The 14,052-nt window shown below is 39.6% G+C and overlaps 1 protein-coding gene across 2 annotated transcripts in view; it reads left to right on the top strand.

Annotated features, from left to right (window-relative positions):
• fam135a (family with sequence similarity 135 member A) overlaps positions 1-12,597 on the top strand; it is a 32,684-nt gene extending 20,087 nt beyond the window's left edge. Inside the window, exons 10-22 of one of the 2 annotated variants that reach the window (XM_052090253.1) lie at positions 2,525-2,602; positions 3,301-3,350; positions 3,500-3,658; positions 4,622-4,695; positions 4,795-4,949; positions 5,437-7,276; positions 8,825-8,985; positions 9,108-9,199; positions 9,354-9,451; positions 10,504-10,655; positions 10,736-10,846; positions 10,928-11,041; positions 11,486-12,597. In XM_052090253.1, the coding sequence (XP_051946213.1) occupies positions 2,525-2,602; positions 3,301-3,350; positions 3,500-3,658; positions 4,622-4,695; positions 4,795-4,949; positions 5,437-7,276; positions 8,825-8,985; positions 9,108-9,199; positions 9,354-9,451; positions 10,504-10,655; positions 10,736-10,846; positions 10,928-11,041; positions 11,486-11,691 (3,290 nt within the window). In that variant the 3' untranslated portion in view covers positions 11,692-12,597. The remainder of the gene's footprint in view (positions 1-2,524; positions 2,603-3,300; positions 3,351-3,499; positions 3,659-4,621; positions 4,696-4,794; positions 4,950-5,436; positions 7,277-8,824; positions 8,986-9,107; positions 9,200-9,353; positions 9,452-10,503; positions 10,656-10,735; positions 10,847-10,927; positions 11,042-11,485) is intronic. The other variant, XM_052090254.1, reaches the window with a different exon arrangement.
• The last annotated feature ends 1,455 nt before the right edge of the window (positions 12,598-14,052 follow it).

The raw sequence follows: 14,052 nt of genomic DNA, 5'->3' as shown, positions 1-14,052 counted from the left end.
TCAATGACACTCAGTAGGCAAAAAACTCCAGACAACATGAGTTGTGAAAAATCAGATGGGATATTGGAGCTTTTTACAGATTTATACTGTGCATGCCATTGAAGAGATGGTATGTCTATCCCTCACAGCCTTGTTTCCATTCCCATTAAAAATCGTGTGCCCCCAGTCTCCACTAATTCTACGCCAGTGAATTCACAGTAGTGTTATACGCTTCTCATTCAACAACTGGTAAAATGCTTGTCCGGTGCTGTTCTCAATACATGTTATAGGTGGACCAAACTATTGATCATCTACATCTAAGGTGGAGTTTATGTGGAGCGACCACATATTGCGCTGAGCAGCGCATCGCATTACGAGCCTCTGCACGTGTTTATGTGTGTGTCGGCAGTTCAGTAAAGCGTGGTGCCAGATCCTTATTTTGCATGCTGACTGTATATTTATTATTAAACACAGCCTTTTGCAATTCACAAAGCTTTTGGATGATGTAAGACCCTGAATAAATACACAAGTTATATGGACTACTTTAATTGGGATTGAAGGTTATTTATGTCATTCTTTGAGCTTGACGGTAACGTCAATGACCAACATGCGGTATCAGATTTTGATCGGCTCGTCGGACCGATACCCGGTCTGGGTAAAAATGTCAGTATCGGACTCGATACCGATCCAGGTAACAGATTGGTGCCATCCCTAGCTTTGAACATCTACTACTTGACTTCTGTGAAACAAATGGTAGATTATTGTAAAATGTTCACACTGCTCTTTTCTATAGGAAGACATTGAATGGGGACAGGTGCTGTTGAGCTCAAAAAGAAGCTTAAAGGGTTAGTTCACCCAAAAAAAAAAATTCAGTAATTGTTTACTCACCCCTATGTGGTTATAACCCCATATGACTTTCTCAGTGATATCATACAATTGCAGTTTATGGTGACCACCACTTCAAGCTTCAAAAGTATGGTGTCTAATGAATTATTCCATGAGACTCATGATTGTTATGAAAGCATACGATGAGCTTTTGTGAGAAACAAACTGAAATCTAATGTATTATTTAGTGTAATTGTTAACTGACGTTTACTCGCCTCTTCGCTTTCATGAGACCGCATGAGAGCTGCAGTTCACGCAGCCTCCCGCTCGCAACATGGGGTGTTCAAGCGAAAATTCGTATTGTTTATATAAAAACAGGTCCACCACAGCGATAGAAACAATAGAACACTACACAGCTGCACACAAACCAAAGAACAGAACTTACTAAATATGTCTGATGAGCATGTAGTCGGAGAATAGTTGCAGTTTTATACCCAGCAGTTCTCAATCAAGGAAGGGGAAGGTTTCGTCTCTATTCTGAAATGGTGAGCATTTGTGACAGACCTCCGAATGAAGAGATCGATACCTCAGTGAAAACAATTGGTAGGTGTAACTTTCTTGGCCAAAATCAAGTAGTTTTTAACCGGCTAGTGATATGCAGTGGACCGGTGCCAGTTCACAGCGGGCAGGGCTGCATGCTTCTTTTTGCTTTCAAAACACCACTATTAATTCTTGAGATTTCCAACCCAGCATACAGGTACACCGCCCTTAAACCACGGTCATACTCAAAATTATGCTACATAAAACGATTACAATACAAAACGTAAACCCGCATCATGGGGTTCAGAAATGTGAGTATTCAAAATATAAATGAAACCTGGAAATAAACCTTTCTGATTTTGCAGGTGCGATTCACCAAAAAGGCTACAGTTGATCGGCTTGTGATGCGCGAATGGCTTGTACTCACAGTGCAAGTCTCGTCACACTTTAAAAGTGTCACTAATTTCAGATGAGAATGAGCTTTATTGCCAAGCAAGCTTACACAATCAAGGAATTTGTCTTGGTGACCGAAGCTTCCAGTGCATAAATAATACAACAACAAGACAAAAACTGTATTCCAAAAACTGAAAAGGGCTGGAAAAAGTCTTCTGAAGCCATACAATATGAATAACAACTTAAATTTCAGTCTGTTCCTCATAAAGCTTTTGTATGACTTCAGAAGAACTGGAAAATGGTTCGATTGTCAAATGGACTACTTTTATATTTATTTGTAATTTTGGACCTCGTTGGCACCATTCACTTTCATTATATGGAAAAGTCTCCTTTTGTGTTCTATGGAAGAAATTTAGTAAAAACATGAATGTGTATAAATGATCCCTGAATTTTCATTTTGGGTGGACTTACCCTTTTATTAGTTAATTATGTTTCTAAATAGCCTTTGTATCTCAAATCTGTTCTATTGTATGCCATTGAATCAGCATGCCCATCCTTTTATCTCCTGGTCGTTAAACTGACCTATAATACAAATTTCACTCCAGAACTTACATTGTTAACTCTCACTCACTTAGTTGAAGCTAAACTACTCACCCCTTGCTGCCTTTTGAGCAAATGTATCACATGACTAAACTTTTATAATGTATTTAAGGATAAACTAATCTCGAACAGCAGAAAGGGAGAGTGAAAGTTTTAAACATGCCTATATGTGCAATCCTACCACTAGCCAAGCCCAGCATGCAGGTCCTTTATGAACGAGTTCTCAGAAGACCTTACCCACCAGGCCAGAGGCACATCTACATAGGTATGTCCCTCCAAAACCGACTCTCTGCTCCACATGCCTCTTGCCTTTCATTTGTGTCTTCCAATAGTTCACCCAACAAATTAATATTCTGTCCACATTTACCCAACCTCATGTAATTCCAAACCAGTATGGCTGTCTTTCCTCCATGAAGCACAAAATTAGATATTAGGCAGAGAGTAAGGGTCTGATATACTGAGTCGCCATTCACTTTCATTGTATGGACAAAAGATGCAATTAAATTGAATTGTGACTGTGGCTGACTTTCTGCCTTGCATCTTCTTTTGTGTTCCACAAAAGAAAGTCATATGGGTTTGGAACAGCATGAGGGTGAGTAAAAGAAGACAGCATTTTCAAGTTTTGGTGAGCTGTCCCTTTAGGCTTTCTGTCTTCCGTTCCCCCTAATCTGGACGTTTGTCAGTAGCAAATGTCCTCCACTGATGGATCTCTTCTCTCACTCTTATCACAGTTTAGTCTTACTTTCCTCTAGTAGTCTCTCAAATCTAAGGCTGACTTGGAATCAGTCAGATGGCTTGAACTCAACATTGCTGGTTCTCTGTCCTACTTCCTGTGCTATTCCTCTGACCCCCTCTCATGTGCTGTGAATCACCGGCTCTTGAGACAGACCCCTTTTTCTCATACACTCCTTACTGCTGCTCTAAGAACAACATTCTCACTTTTCTGTCTTTTCCCTTTTATAGAAGAACTTGATGTGGAGGCACGACTTCATGAGCTTTGTGAACAAGTCAAGGTATGTTATAAATGTTTAATTTGGATATGGTCATGGTGGTAGCTCTCCATATATAAAATAGTTTTGGTTTGGTGGTTATTGTTTGTCTGGTGCCCCCTGGTGGTTAATAAACTCTTGTGCCTATGTAATGTGTATGTGATGTTTTGCAGCAGAGGGCAGAGAGCCCAGATGAGCTGGCTGAACTGGTGAACATGAACTTGGCACAGCTGTGCTCTCTCCTCATGGCACTATGGGGAAATTTCCTAGAAGTTGTGTCGCTTAATGAGCACGTCTCTGTACTGCTGGCCCAGGAGCACCACACACGGCGGGTGAGTTCTGAGATCTTTTCCAAACACCTAACCCTAAGTATTACACTTCAGCACAAAACTTGTCCCACAACATTTGTTATAAGCATGAATGATACCTCAACCCATGCTGCTTGTTAAGGAGAGGTGTATTGCTTCTTTTTTAAAAGTGTGACTTATGATTTTCACCTGGCAGGAATGATTTACGTTGTCATTAGTCTCCCTTCCCTTGTTTTGGATTTTTTTTAGCCTATGCACCGAAGCAATATGGATATACAGTATCTCACAAAAGTGTGTACACCCCTCGCATTTTTGTAAATATTTGATTATATCTTTTCATTTGACAACACTGAAGAAATGACACTTTGCTACAATGTAAAGTAGTGAGTGTACAGCTTGTATAACAGTGTAAATCTGATGTCCCCTCAAATTAACTCAACACACCATTAATGTCTAAACCGCTGGAAACAAAAGTGAGTACACCCCTAAGTGAAAAATTGGGCCCAAAGTGTCAATATTTTGTGTGGCCACCATTATTTTCCAGCACTGCTTTAACCCTCTTGGGCATGGAGTTCACCAGAGCTTCACAGGTTGCCACTGGAATCCTCTTCCACTCCTTTTTTACACTGTTATACAAGCTGTACACTCACTACTTTACATTGTAGCCAAGTGTCATTTCTTCAGTGTTGTCACACGAAAAGATAGATTCAAATATTTACAAAAATGTGATGGGTGTACTCACTTTTGTGAGATTCTGCATAAGCTTTTCAGTGTTTGGCATGGACGTTTTTACAGTTTTTTTTTTTTTTGCCAGATCTAAGAACCAAAATATAATAAGCAACATCCCAACAAAATGCTTAATACCACTAAGAACACCTTAGCAACTGCATAGCTACTCCCTGGTTCCTATATTTTTTGTTTAACAGCACTTAAATGTTTTGGCATTTTTGTTTCATGTTACTTTTCTCTTATTCCCAATTTTAATAGGTGCGAAGATTTGCAGAAGCTTTCTTTTGTCTTGAACACCCCAGACAGAGTGCACTGGCCTTCCAGGAACTTCAGTAAGTCTTAAAATATAATTACTGTAATGGCTATATTGTGCCACTTTAGAAGAAAATAAAACTTTGATGACAATTCATATTCATTTCTTTGTTTTACAGTGCTCACAGTCACCAACAGATGACCACAGCTATCAAAAACTCATCTTATTTCCTGTCTTTACCACCTCTTCCTGTTGAATGTGCAGACCTTGACGGGGATGTGAACTCCCTGCCAATCATCTTTGAGGATCGATATCTAGAGTCCATTACTGAAGGTATGTGTTGTGCAACTGTTGGATCAAAAACAAGGCTTTGATATTTTACCATGGTTAAAAAAAGCACAAGGCTTGAATGAATTTGGCCTGTTAAAAACCTTTTCAAGGTTTAGTGAAATCAAAATGGGAGTTTTGTGAATTTTAGTCCATGCTTAGTGTGGTTCTGCAGTCAAGTGTGATTTTAACTGGCTATATTATATGCGAAAAGCTATTGGCTATATAAAAAATGGGAAGAACCCTTCAAAAATACCCACCCAAACTTCCATGTCAACAAAGGTATGAAAATTGTGGCCATCAAACCATTTAATCTGGTCTGCACTGGGTGTGGTGGAACAGTTATGGATCTGGTCTGGTATCCAATAACTTTCCCCATTGTGTCCTTGCCAAGGCACTTAGTCTCAACTTGCATCAGGAAGACTGACATAAGTGTATTGTAATTTTTTCTACTAAATGACTACTTATTTACTGTTTGGTTTTCATCCTTAAGATCGTGATGGTCCATGGCTTGGTCTCCACAACATTAGGAGTGGCTCTGTCTCCACTAAAATAGATAAGTCCAACTCAAAGGACTTCATTGCTAGTGTGGAAGGAGCCCTCAGTCCACACTCAAATAAACAGCAAGCTTCTCTTGCCACTGCTTGGCCTGAGCAAAATGAGCCTCCCCTCAAATCCAAAGCCAAATCTATCAAACTGAAGAAGAATGCCAAGTCTGAAAATCCCAAGAAGCTGACCAGGCAGAGCTCTAAAGACTCTGTGGTTCTCACAGGCTACAAGAACTTGAAGGTTCGTCAAAGTGAACCAACCACCAAGTCCAAAGAGGTTGACACTCAATGCAATCAGAAAGATGAGGTAGATGATCCAGGCCTATCCGGTGACATCAGTGATAGACCAGGATACAAATGCGCCCTCCTGAATGAAACTTTAAGCTCCGATTTTGCTTGCAATTCTAGAGACTGCACAACCAGCTACAGCCAAGGCAACGTCTGTATGCAGAGCGACACCTTTACAAATGTTTTGAGTTTACAAGGTCAGGCTAGACCCCAGGCAGGTCCTGGAGCAGAAGCTACACAGAGTGCAGCTGTGCACAGAGTTGATTCAACACATCTGCTTGGTGGGCTTAGACATATTGATGTTAAGCCGAGTGACAAGGACCCCTACCAGGGCGATAAGGTCACCATTCTTCTACCCCACCACACAGATCTGACCCCCAAGAGGGATGTTCCAGAGATCACACAGACTGATTTTCATGAGTTCAAGAGTCGAGTTGGGGATGGCACCACAGTCGTTGGTCCTGTTGGACGTTGTGCGGCAGCTTTAAGGTTTGTTCCTCCAGCATCCTCCCGTCTTTCAGACTCCGGAATTGAGAGCGAGCCAAGCTCTGTGACACAACTTGCCCCGGTTTCCGCATCTCCTTTTTCCCCTACTGGACTTGAACTGCCTGTAGCGCAGATTCCAAAAATCACCCATCAGAGATCTGCTCCGCTCAGCCCTGCCTCGGGAGTAACCACTGCATTGGAGGGTCTCAACCCGGAGAGCACCAGTGGTGTCAGTGAAGTCCAGTCTTCCCTCACATCCATCAACTCTCTCCCCTCAGACGATGAGGTGGAGACAGAGGACATTAGCAGGAAGTCCAGCATCCTGGTGCAGGAACAGAGCCTCATCTTTTCTGGAGAATCTCACGGCCTCCCATTATCCGGCTCTAGACTTTTGGCTCAGCAAAAACCCTCCTTTGGTCAAGGAGATGGGCTAGTGTCTAACAATGAGGATTCTGCTCTCCAGTCCCACTATGAAACCTTTGCTCCAGACAAGCAGGCAAGATCTGCTGAGAGCAATGTTACAGGCGGAGGTGGTCCATGTAGTGAGCCTCAGACTGCTGCCCAGTCCAGTACATCAGCCACCAGTAGCACAGATCTGGTGAAAAAAGGCTTTGTGGAGAACTACTTTGACTCGCGCTCCAGCACTGACATATCTGAGATCAGCCCACTAGAGACTGCTGCCGTAACTCTGGGAATCCAGACTTGCCCCAATGCTAATGATGAAGAAGAAGAAGAAGAAGAGGAGGAGGAGCAGGACCACGAGATGATCGAGAATGGTTACTACGAGGAGACAGATGGGCCTGTTTATGTTAATGGTCTGCCAGGGGAGGAAGAGAAGTGTGGGTATGGGGGAGCAGAGGGGAGAAGCCTCTTTTATGAGCACTTGGGATTGGAACAGCTACAGGAAACATATGCTACCTCTGCTGGCCTGCAGATACGGGCTCCTGGACCAGCACCGACCAGCAACGATGTGTGCTGGTACAAGTGTGTCCAAACTTTTCAGATGAAAGCGTGAGTTCTTCTTTTTCGTTGTCTTGTTTTACTTGTTCTTCTTCTATTTCTCCTCCTTCCCCCTCCTCTTGTTCTCTCATCCAAATATTTCATGCCTAAGGGAAAGAACAAAGATTTTAAATGCTAAATAATTTAAGGCCAACATGGAATCAAAATGGACCCTATTTGCTTTCTTAATACACGTTACTGAACTTATTGCACATGTTATTCAAAAGAAAAGAAATTGCATCGTGAGCTTCATTTGAACAACCTCAATATCGATACTTAAATCCCAAGAATAATCTTTTACTCTTATGCGCTACCCTCTACTACAATGAGAGAAAATCGCTTGCATTTGCAACCAAATTTCTCGCCATACGAATACAAATGTCTATGATTGGCCACTGGCTGATAGATGTTCAGATTTCACTCACCAGGGATAGCGTTGTATAGTGGTGAAGTATTTAGCAGCTAAATCCTTTTATTGCATGTTGAAAGTAAAAGTTTGGTTTGACTTGTTCTGTGTCCAAAGAGGAGATCCTTTTGTTATTGAATAATGTCTCTTTTAATACCCTTACTGTTTTTTACAGTCAGTTTATAAAAAAACAACAAAAAAGAATTTAATTCTAATCACTTATAGCATGGACAAGGTGAAGCCATGCAAGTCCTCTCTCTGTAATATGTGCTCATTTGCAGACGTTCTTTACAGATATGCCGTTTTAGAGACCGTACTAGTTAGAAGGTCCCCTGTATAATTAACAGCATTAGCTGGGAGAGAATTTTTTACATATGTAAGCAATGGACATTATTACAACTGAAATATGCCCATATGAATACAAATTTAAACTGAATCGAATCAAGAGTTTATAAAGTCAGAATCTAATTGAATCAGGAAATTTATATCGATACCCTGACCGAGTATTAAATATTTAATTGACAATACACAATATTCAATGCCGCCTAACATTATTAAATGTTATTGCAATAATAGCAAATAATAACCTAGTTTCCATCCACTTTTTGCACTGTTTTGTTATCGACAAAGTGAAAATGCGTAAAACAAGTTTGCAAAATTTGCCATCTTCTGCCTTTTGTCAATAAAAATGGTGTGCATGTCGTCATGCTTAAAAAAAGACTTTGTTTGGTTTATCGCAAAAGAAATCTGCCCTTAAGCCATTTCCATACAGAAATGTGTATATCGTTAATTGTGTACCTTCCACCTACCAGATGTCCCTAATTGTCGTCATGATTAACACAGGCTAACGATTGGGGTAAATGCTGTAATGACACTACATTTTTGAGTTAATTCCAATTTTCTCGACAAAAAGTGTTTCCAAACCAGTTTTTCGTGACATTTGAAGTATTGACATAGTTTATGCGTTAACTGGTTTCCATCTGATATAGAACTCCCACTTGTCTCAATCCAATCTCTTCCTCATGTATAAAATCATGACCCGCCCTACACATACAGTAGTAGAATGGGTTGCAAATGCCATTTCATGACAATCTTGATCAATCAGATCAATCTTGTATATCACGGTTCCATTGTTTGTGTGTTTTAACATTTAGGTTTGTGCAAGCAAAAGAGGAGTTGAAGCAACTGAAGTTGCCAGGCTTCCTGTACAGTGAAGTGACCGATTTGGCGTCCACTGTACCTTATTTCTGCATGGATGAGGATGAAGGCTGTGATGAGGGCATACACCTCATTGTATGTGTACACGGCTTGGATGGTGAGCAGAAACACAAACAAACACATCTTTTTTGTTTCTATAATTCCTATTTAACCTTGTTCAAAAAGTTAATTTCAACAGATTTTTTTTCCGGTTAATAAAAGCTCTCTTTCTGACTGTAGGTAACAGTGCAGATCTGCGGCTGGTGAAAACTTATCTGGAGCTCGGTTTACCTGGGGCACGCATAGACTTCCTAATGTCAGAGCGCAACCAGGTAACCTTGTAAATCCATCACATGGGTAGTTTATAGAGTATAATAATAGATGTGTATATAAAGACATTGCAATTAATAAGGGACAAATGAAATAAACTGAACAACTGAAAAAAGTTAATTAACCTTAAATTTTATTTTATTATTATTATTCAAGAATGACACATTTGCTGATTTTGAGTCGATGACTGACAGACTTTTGGATGAAATAGTGCAGTATATACAAATCTACAATCTAACAGTTTCCAAGATAAGGTAAGACAAGACCTTTCCCTTAAGCTCAGATAAATGCACCAGTGCGTGTTTCACAAAACAATACTTTATTACCACATGGAGGGCGCACTTGGCAGTATTTTTCACCAGACAATGGCAAAAAGAATGTACTATTGGGTTTTTGAATGCACAAGCAAATGCCACAAGATTCTTTTCCAAATGAAAGAATGCAGTATTACATCGTTGATAGCTTAGGCAAGCTCATGTTTTTAAAGTCATATTTTAAAGGAATATTTCACCCAAAAATTGTATTCTCTCATCATTTATTCACCATCATGCCATTCCAGATGTGTATGGCTATTCATCTTTTGCAGAGCACAAATTAAGATTTTTAGAAGAATATCTCAACTCAATAGGTCCAAACAATGCAAGTGAATGGTGACAAAACATTTAAGCACATTTAAGGCAGTATAAAATAATCCATATGACTCCAGTGGTTAAATCAATGTCTTCTGAAGTGATCCAACTGGTTTTGGGTGAGAACAGACCAAAATGTAACTCCTTTTTAACTGCACTTCTTATTATTGCAGTCTTTGGGCACGATCATGATTTCAAGCTTGATTTATATTTACTATACTTCCTAGTGCTTGATGAATACGCGGAGCGTTAGATGCCGCTATGAAGTGTAATCAAGCTTGAAACCATGATCGCCAAAGGGACTGCTGATATCAGATTTTACATTGAAAAAGGAGTTATATTTTGGTTTGTTCTCCCCTAAAACCAATTAGATCGCTCCTGAAGACAAGGAATAAAACACTGGAGTCATATTGATTACATTCATGGTGCTTTTATGTGCTTTTTGGAGCTTAAAAGTATTGGTCACTATTCACTTGCATTGTATGGACCTACAAAGTTGAGATATTATTCTACAAATCTTTATTGGTGTTCTGCAGAAGTAAGAAAGTCATACACATCTTGGATGGCATGAGGGTGGGTAAATGATGAGAGAATTTTCATTTTGGGGTGAATTGTTCCTTTAAAAGCATCTGTGATGTACACTTAGCATGACAGAATCACTGTTTTGTCTCTGTCAGTTTTGTGGGTCACTCTCTGGGAAATCTGATTGTGCGCTCGGTGCTGACGAGACCCAGGTTTAAGTGTTATCATAGCAGACTGCACACGTTTCTGTCTCTATCTGGACCTCATCTTGGCACGCTGTACAACAGCTCAGCCCTCGTCAATACTGGTAACACCCGCTCATGACCGTAGCACATTTCTGAAGACAGTAATTCATGAGCAGTCACTCACTTGTTTTTTCTGTCTCAGGGTTGTGGTTTATGCAGAAGTGGAAGAAATCTGGCTCTCTGCTGCAGCTGACCAGTCGAGACCACTCAGACCCACGCCAGACTTTCCTCTATAAGCTGAGCAAGAAAGCAGGTAAGTGTAATGTCATTCGGATTCAGCTGAAGTTGAGGTTTGGTTGGGTTACTTTGTACTCTGATGCTCATACTGTTTCAGGTCTTCAGTTCTTTAAGAATGTGGTGCTGGTCGGATCTCTGCAGGATCGATATGTTCCCTATCACTCTGCTCGAATTGAGATGTGCAAAACAGCCTTAAAGGACAAACAGACTGGTGAGGCTGCTTTTAAATTTTTTAAAGGAATTGCTCAAAGCTCCAAAATATGATTAAAATAGTTCATAGGGCTTGAGTGCTATTTACCAAGTCTTCTGATGCCATCCAGTAGCTTTGTATGAGGAACAGACCAAAATTGTTGTGACCAAGACCAATATTTTCCCTCTTTCTTCCATTGGTTGGCAATAGAACCAATATACCACCCCAATCTCAACACATTGGTTGAGCCGATGTTGCTTTGTCAGACTGGTTGGGAGAACCCAAAGAACACCTCAGTGTTTGCACTTTTCAGCTAAATTGCTTAGTTTTAGTTGTCTGCATATTAAGCTGCGATAGAAACTTTTTAACATTGAAAAAATCTACACACATCACCTTAATGATGCTTTTAACTTAATATTCTTCTTTTGCTGGTTTGTCTCTCACCTTCTACCCATGGGGTGTCAGGTCCAGTGTATGCTGAGATGATTGAGAACCTTCTACTCCCTGTGCTTCAGAACAAAGACTGTAACTTGGTGCGTTACGACGTCATCCATGCACTGCCCAACACCGCCAACTCTCTGATTGGCCGGGCAGCCCACATCGCCGTCCTGGACTCTGAGATTTTCCTGGAAAAGTTCTTCCTGGTGGCAGGACTCAAGTTTTTTCAGTAGCCTGCTTGATCAGACGAATCCGGAGCGAATACCTCACTACAAAAGGACCATGCCGAGCATTTTTCTGATTTATTTTTTCACGGTTCCAAGTATGCTCTTGGAGGTAAAGAAAAATATATCAGTGTTATTTTCGTTGGTGATTTTGTTTCTAGTCTGTTGTGAATGTGGAATTGAACATTTTTATTTTTCTACTGCCATTTTTTTTTTAAAGGCTACTTTTACGGTTTTATTCATTATTAAGAAAATTAAGCCTCCTTGTGGTATTTTTTTCCAGTGTTATTTATGTTCATTTTTACCATTTTTGTTTAACAATTCATTCTAGTAAACTATCTTATGCTGAACTGGAAATGTAGCTGCTATAAAAAGAATGACATATTTATTTGGGGTGATGATCCAGGTCTTCTTCATGGTAAAAGCACGTTCACTTGCATACATTTTTCTATCAAGAAATTGCCATTTGACTACACATTTTTACAACAATCCTTTTTTTTATTATTATTAGAAAGTCAAAGGCTTCCTGAACATGGACGGACATTTGATTGTAGCTGAAACTAAGCAGCCTTGGACTGTTTGTTGGTTTTATATGATGTTTCTAGGTGCCCATTGCATTATCATGCACAGTCTTAACCCAGCCTGGTGTTGGGTAGCGAACACAGCTTGGCATGTTAGCATTATAATTTTTTTAAGGGGATACAGGTAACTAATTTACTGGGGATGGGTGTGGGCTAGTTGGTTAGTCAGTTTAAATAGCACAAAACTAGTAATTGGATCATGTGGTTCTGGGAAAGTATTTATGTTCGGTTTCCTATGGAGGTGTGAAGTAATTCTTGTGTGCACACTTTAAATGAAACCTTGTTTTTGTTCAAATGGTTTTGTATCATGGACTCCACATTTCATTAAATGTATTCGCAATAAATACATTTGTGTCCTGTTTATATATATATATAAAAAAAAACGTTATTTAGTTTCAATGAATTTTTCTACAAAAAATTTACATTGTTATTATTTATTTTTCAGTTCCGTTTCTGTTGTTTTATTTGAACACAAACAGAATTTAAGAGTCTTTATGCAGTTCTTTTCCATAAAATGACAGTTAATATTGTCCACAGCTGTTGAGATTATCAGTAAATAACTATTTAATTTTCTTTCTGTTCCAAACACAAAGCTATCATATGACTTCAGAAGTCTTATTAGAAATATATTGCACAAGTCGTACGGACTACTTTTAGCTTACAGTCAGAAATGGGTGCTGTTATTTGGAAAAGAGCTGCATAAAGATTCTTCAGAATTTCTCTATGTTTCACAGAATAAATAACAGCATATGGGTTTTGAACAGTGTGAGTGAGTAAATAATGACAGTTTTTAGAGAACTGTTCCTATAAGCATAACTGAATTACTGTATGTTGTTCAGTAGATGGTAGTGTTTACCAGATCTCATACGGGGAGAACAGTCGAAAATAAGACCACATAATACTTTTATATCATATATAACTTTAAAACGTAGTTTTAATTCTAATGTAATCCAAAGTGTACCATATAGTACGAGGAAAATGTATCAGATGCTTCCTAAATAATTGTTAATTAAGAATGTGTTTAGTTTATGCTACACTATAGAAGAAAGATGCATCATCTTGTAAACCTTACATGGAATAATCTTCTGTAAAGAACACATTTTCTTCCAGTTATTTCGCACCTAGTGTTTATCTGCATGTTGCCTCTTGAAACCAGCTGATCTTTGGAATGCGGGTCACTAAGGAAACCTAAAGACCTGAATGAAAAGCAGCATGCAGCACCACCCCCAGTTCTCTAGACTCCTCTAAATTGTTGTACGGTTGCAGTGGGATGATGTCATGTTCTTTGGAAAAGGGACTGTGGGAGATGACCTGGCCAGAGAAGTGTCCTAAAAGTGAGAGATCGAAGGTCACGTGAATGTGAATATTATCACTACAGGGGTCAACAGTTGTAAACAGCACACCCATTTTACTGGAAACGTTTGAGCTGTTAAAATAGCCATTAGGCAGCAGACATCGTTCACACAATGGAAGGAGAGAATAATCCTTGACTACCTGCCCAGTGCCACGACCCCTAACAGAGCCTCAATCATCCACAAACACAAAAAGCTTAAACTGCTTAATGTCCCAATAAAGGCACTATGGAGATTCTTGCGGGTATATTCATCGTTGTTTTTTTAATTGAAGATGACTTTAATGTACATATTTCATCCAGGAAACAGATGTTATGTGTACAGTTACATACATTCATCAAAGCGCTGTAGAATCTTGTAGCTACCTGTCTTTGTTGTGGAGCATTATAAAGGAGGGTTATACGTTTTCATTTAGAGAGGGGGGTCGTGTTTATATT

This window comes from Xyrauchen texanus, chromosome 24 (assembly GCF_025860055.1).
Source record: "Xyrauchen texanus isolate HMW12.3.18 chromosome 24, RBS_HiC_50CHRs, whole genome shotgun sequence".
Classification (NCBI taxonomy): Eukaryota; Metazoa; Chordata; class Actinopteri; order Cypriniformes; family Catostomidae; genus Xyrauchen; species Xyrauchen texanus.
Note: the sequence above shows the minus strand (reverse complement) of the source record. Positions and strands in the feature narration are given on the sequence as shown.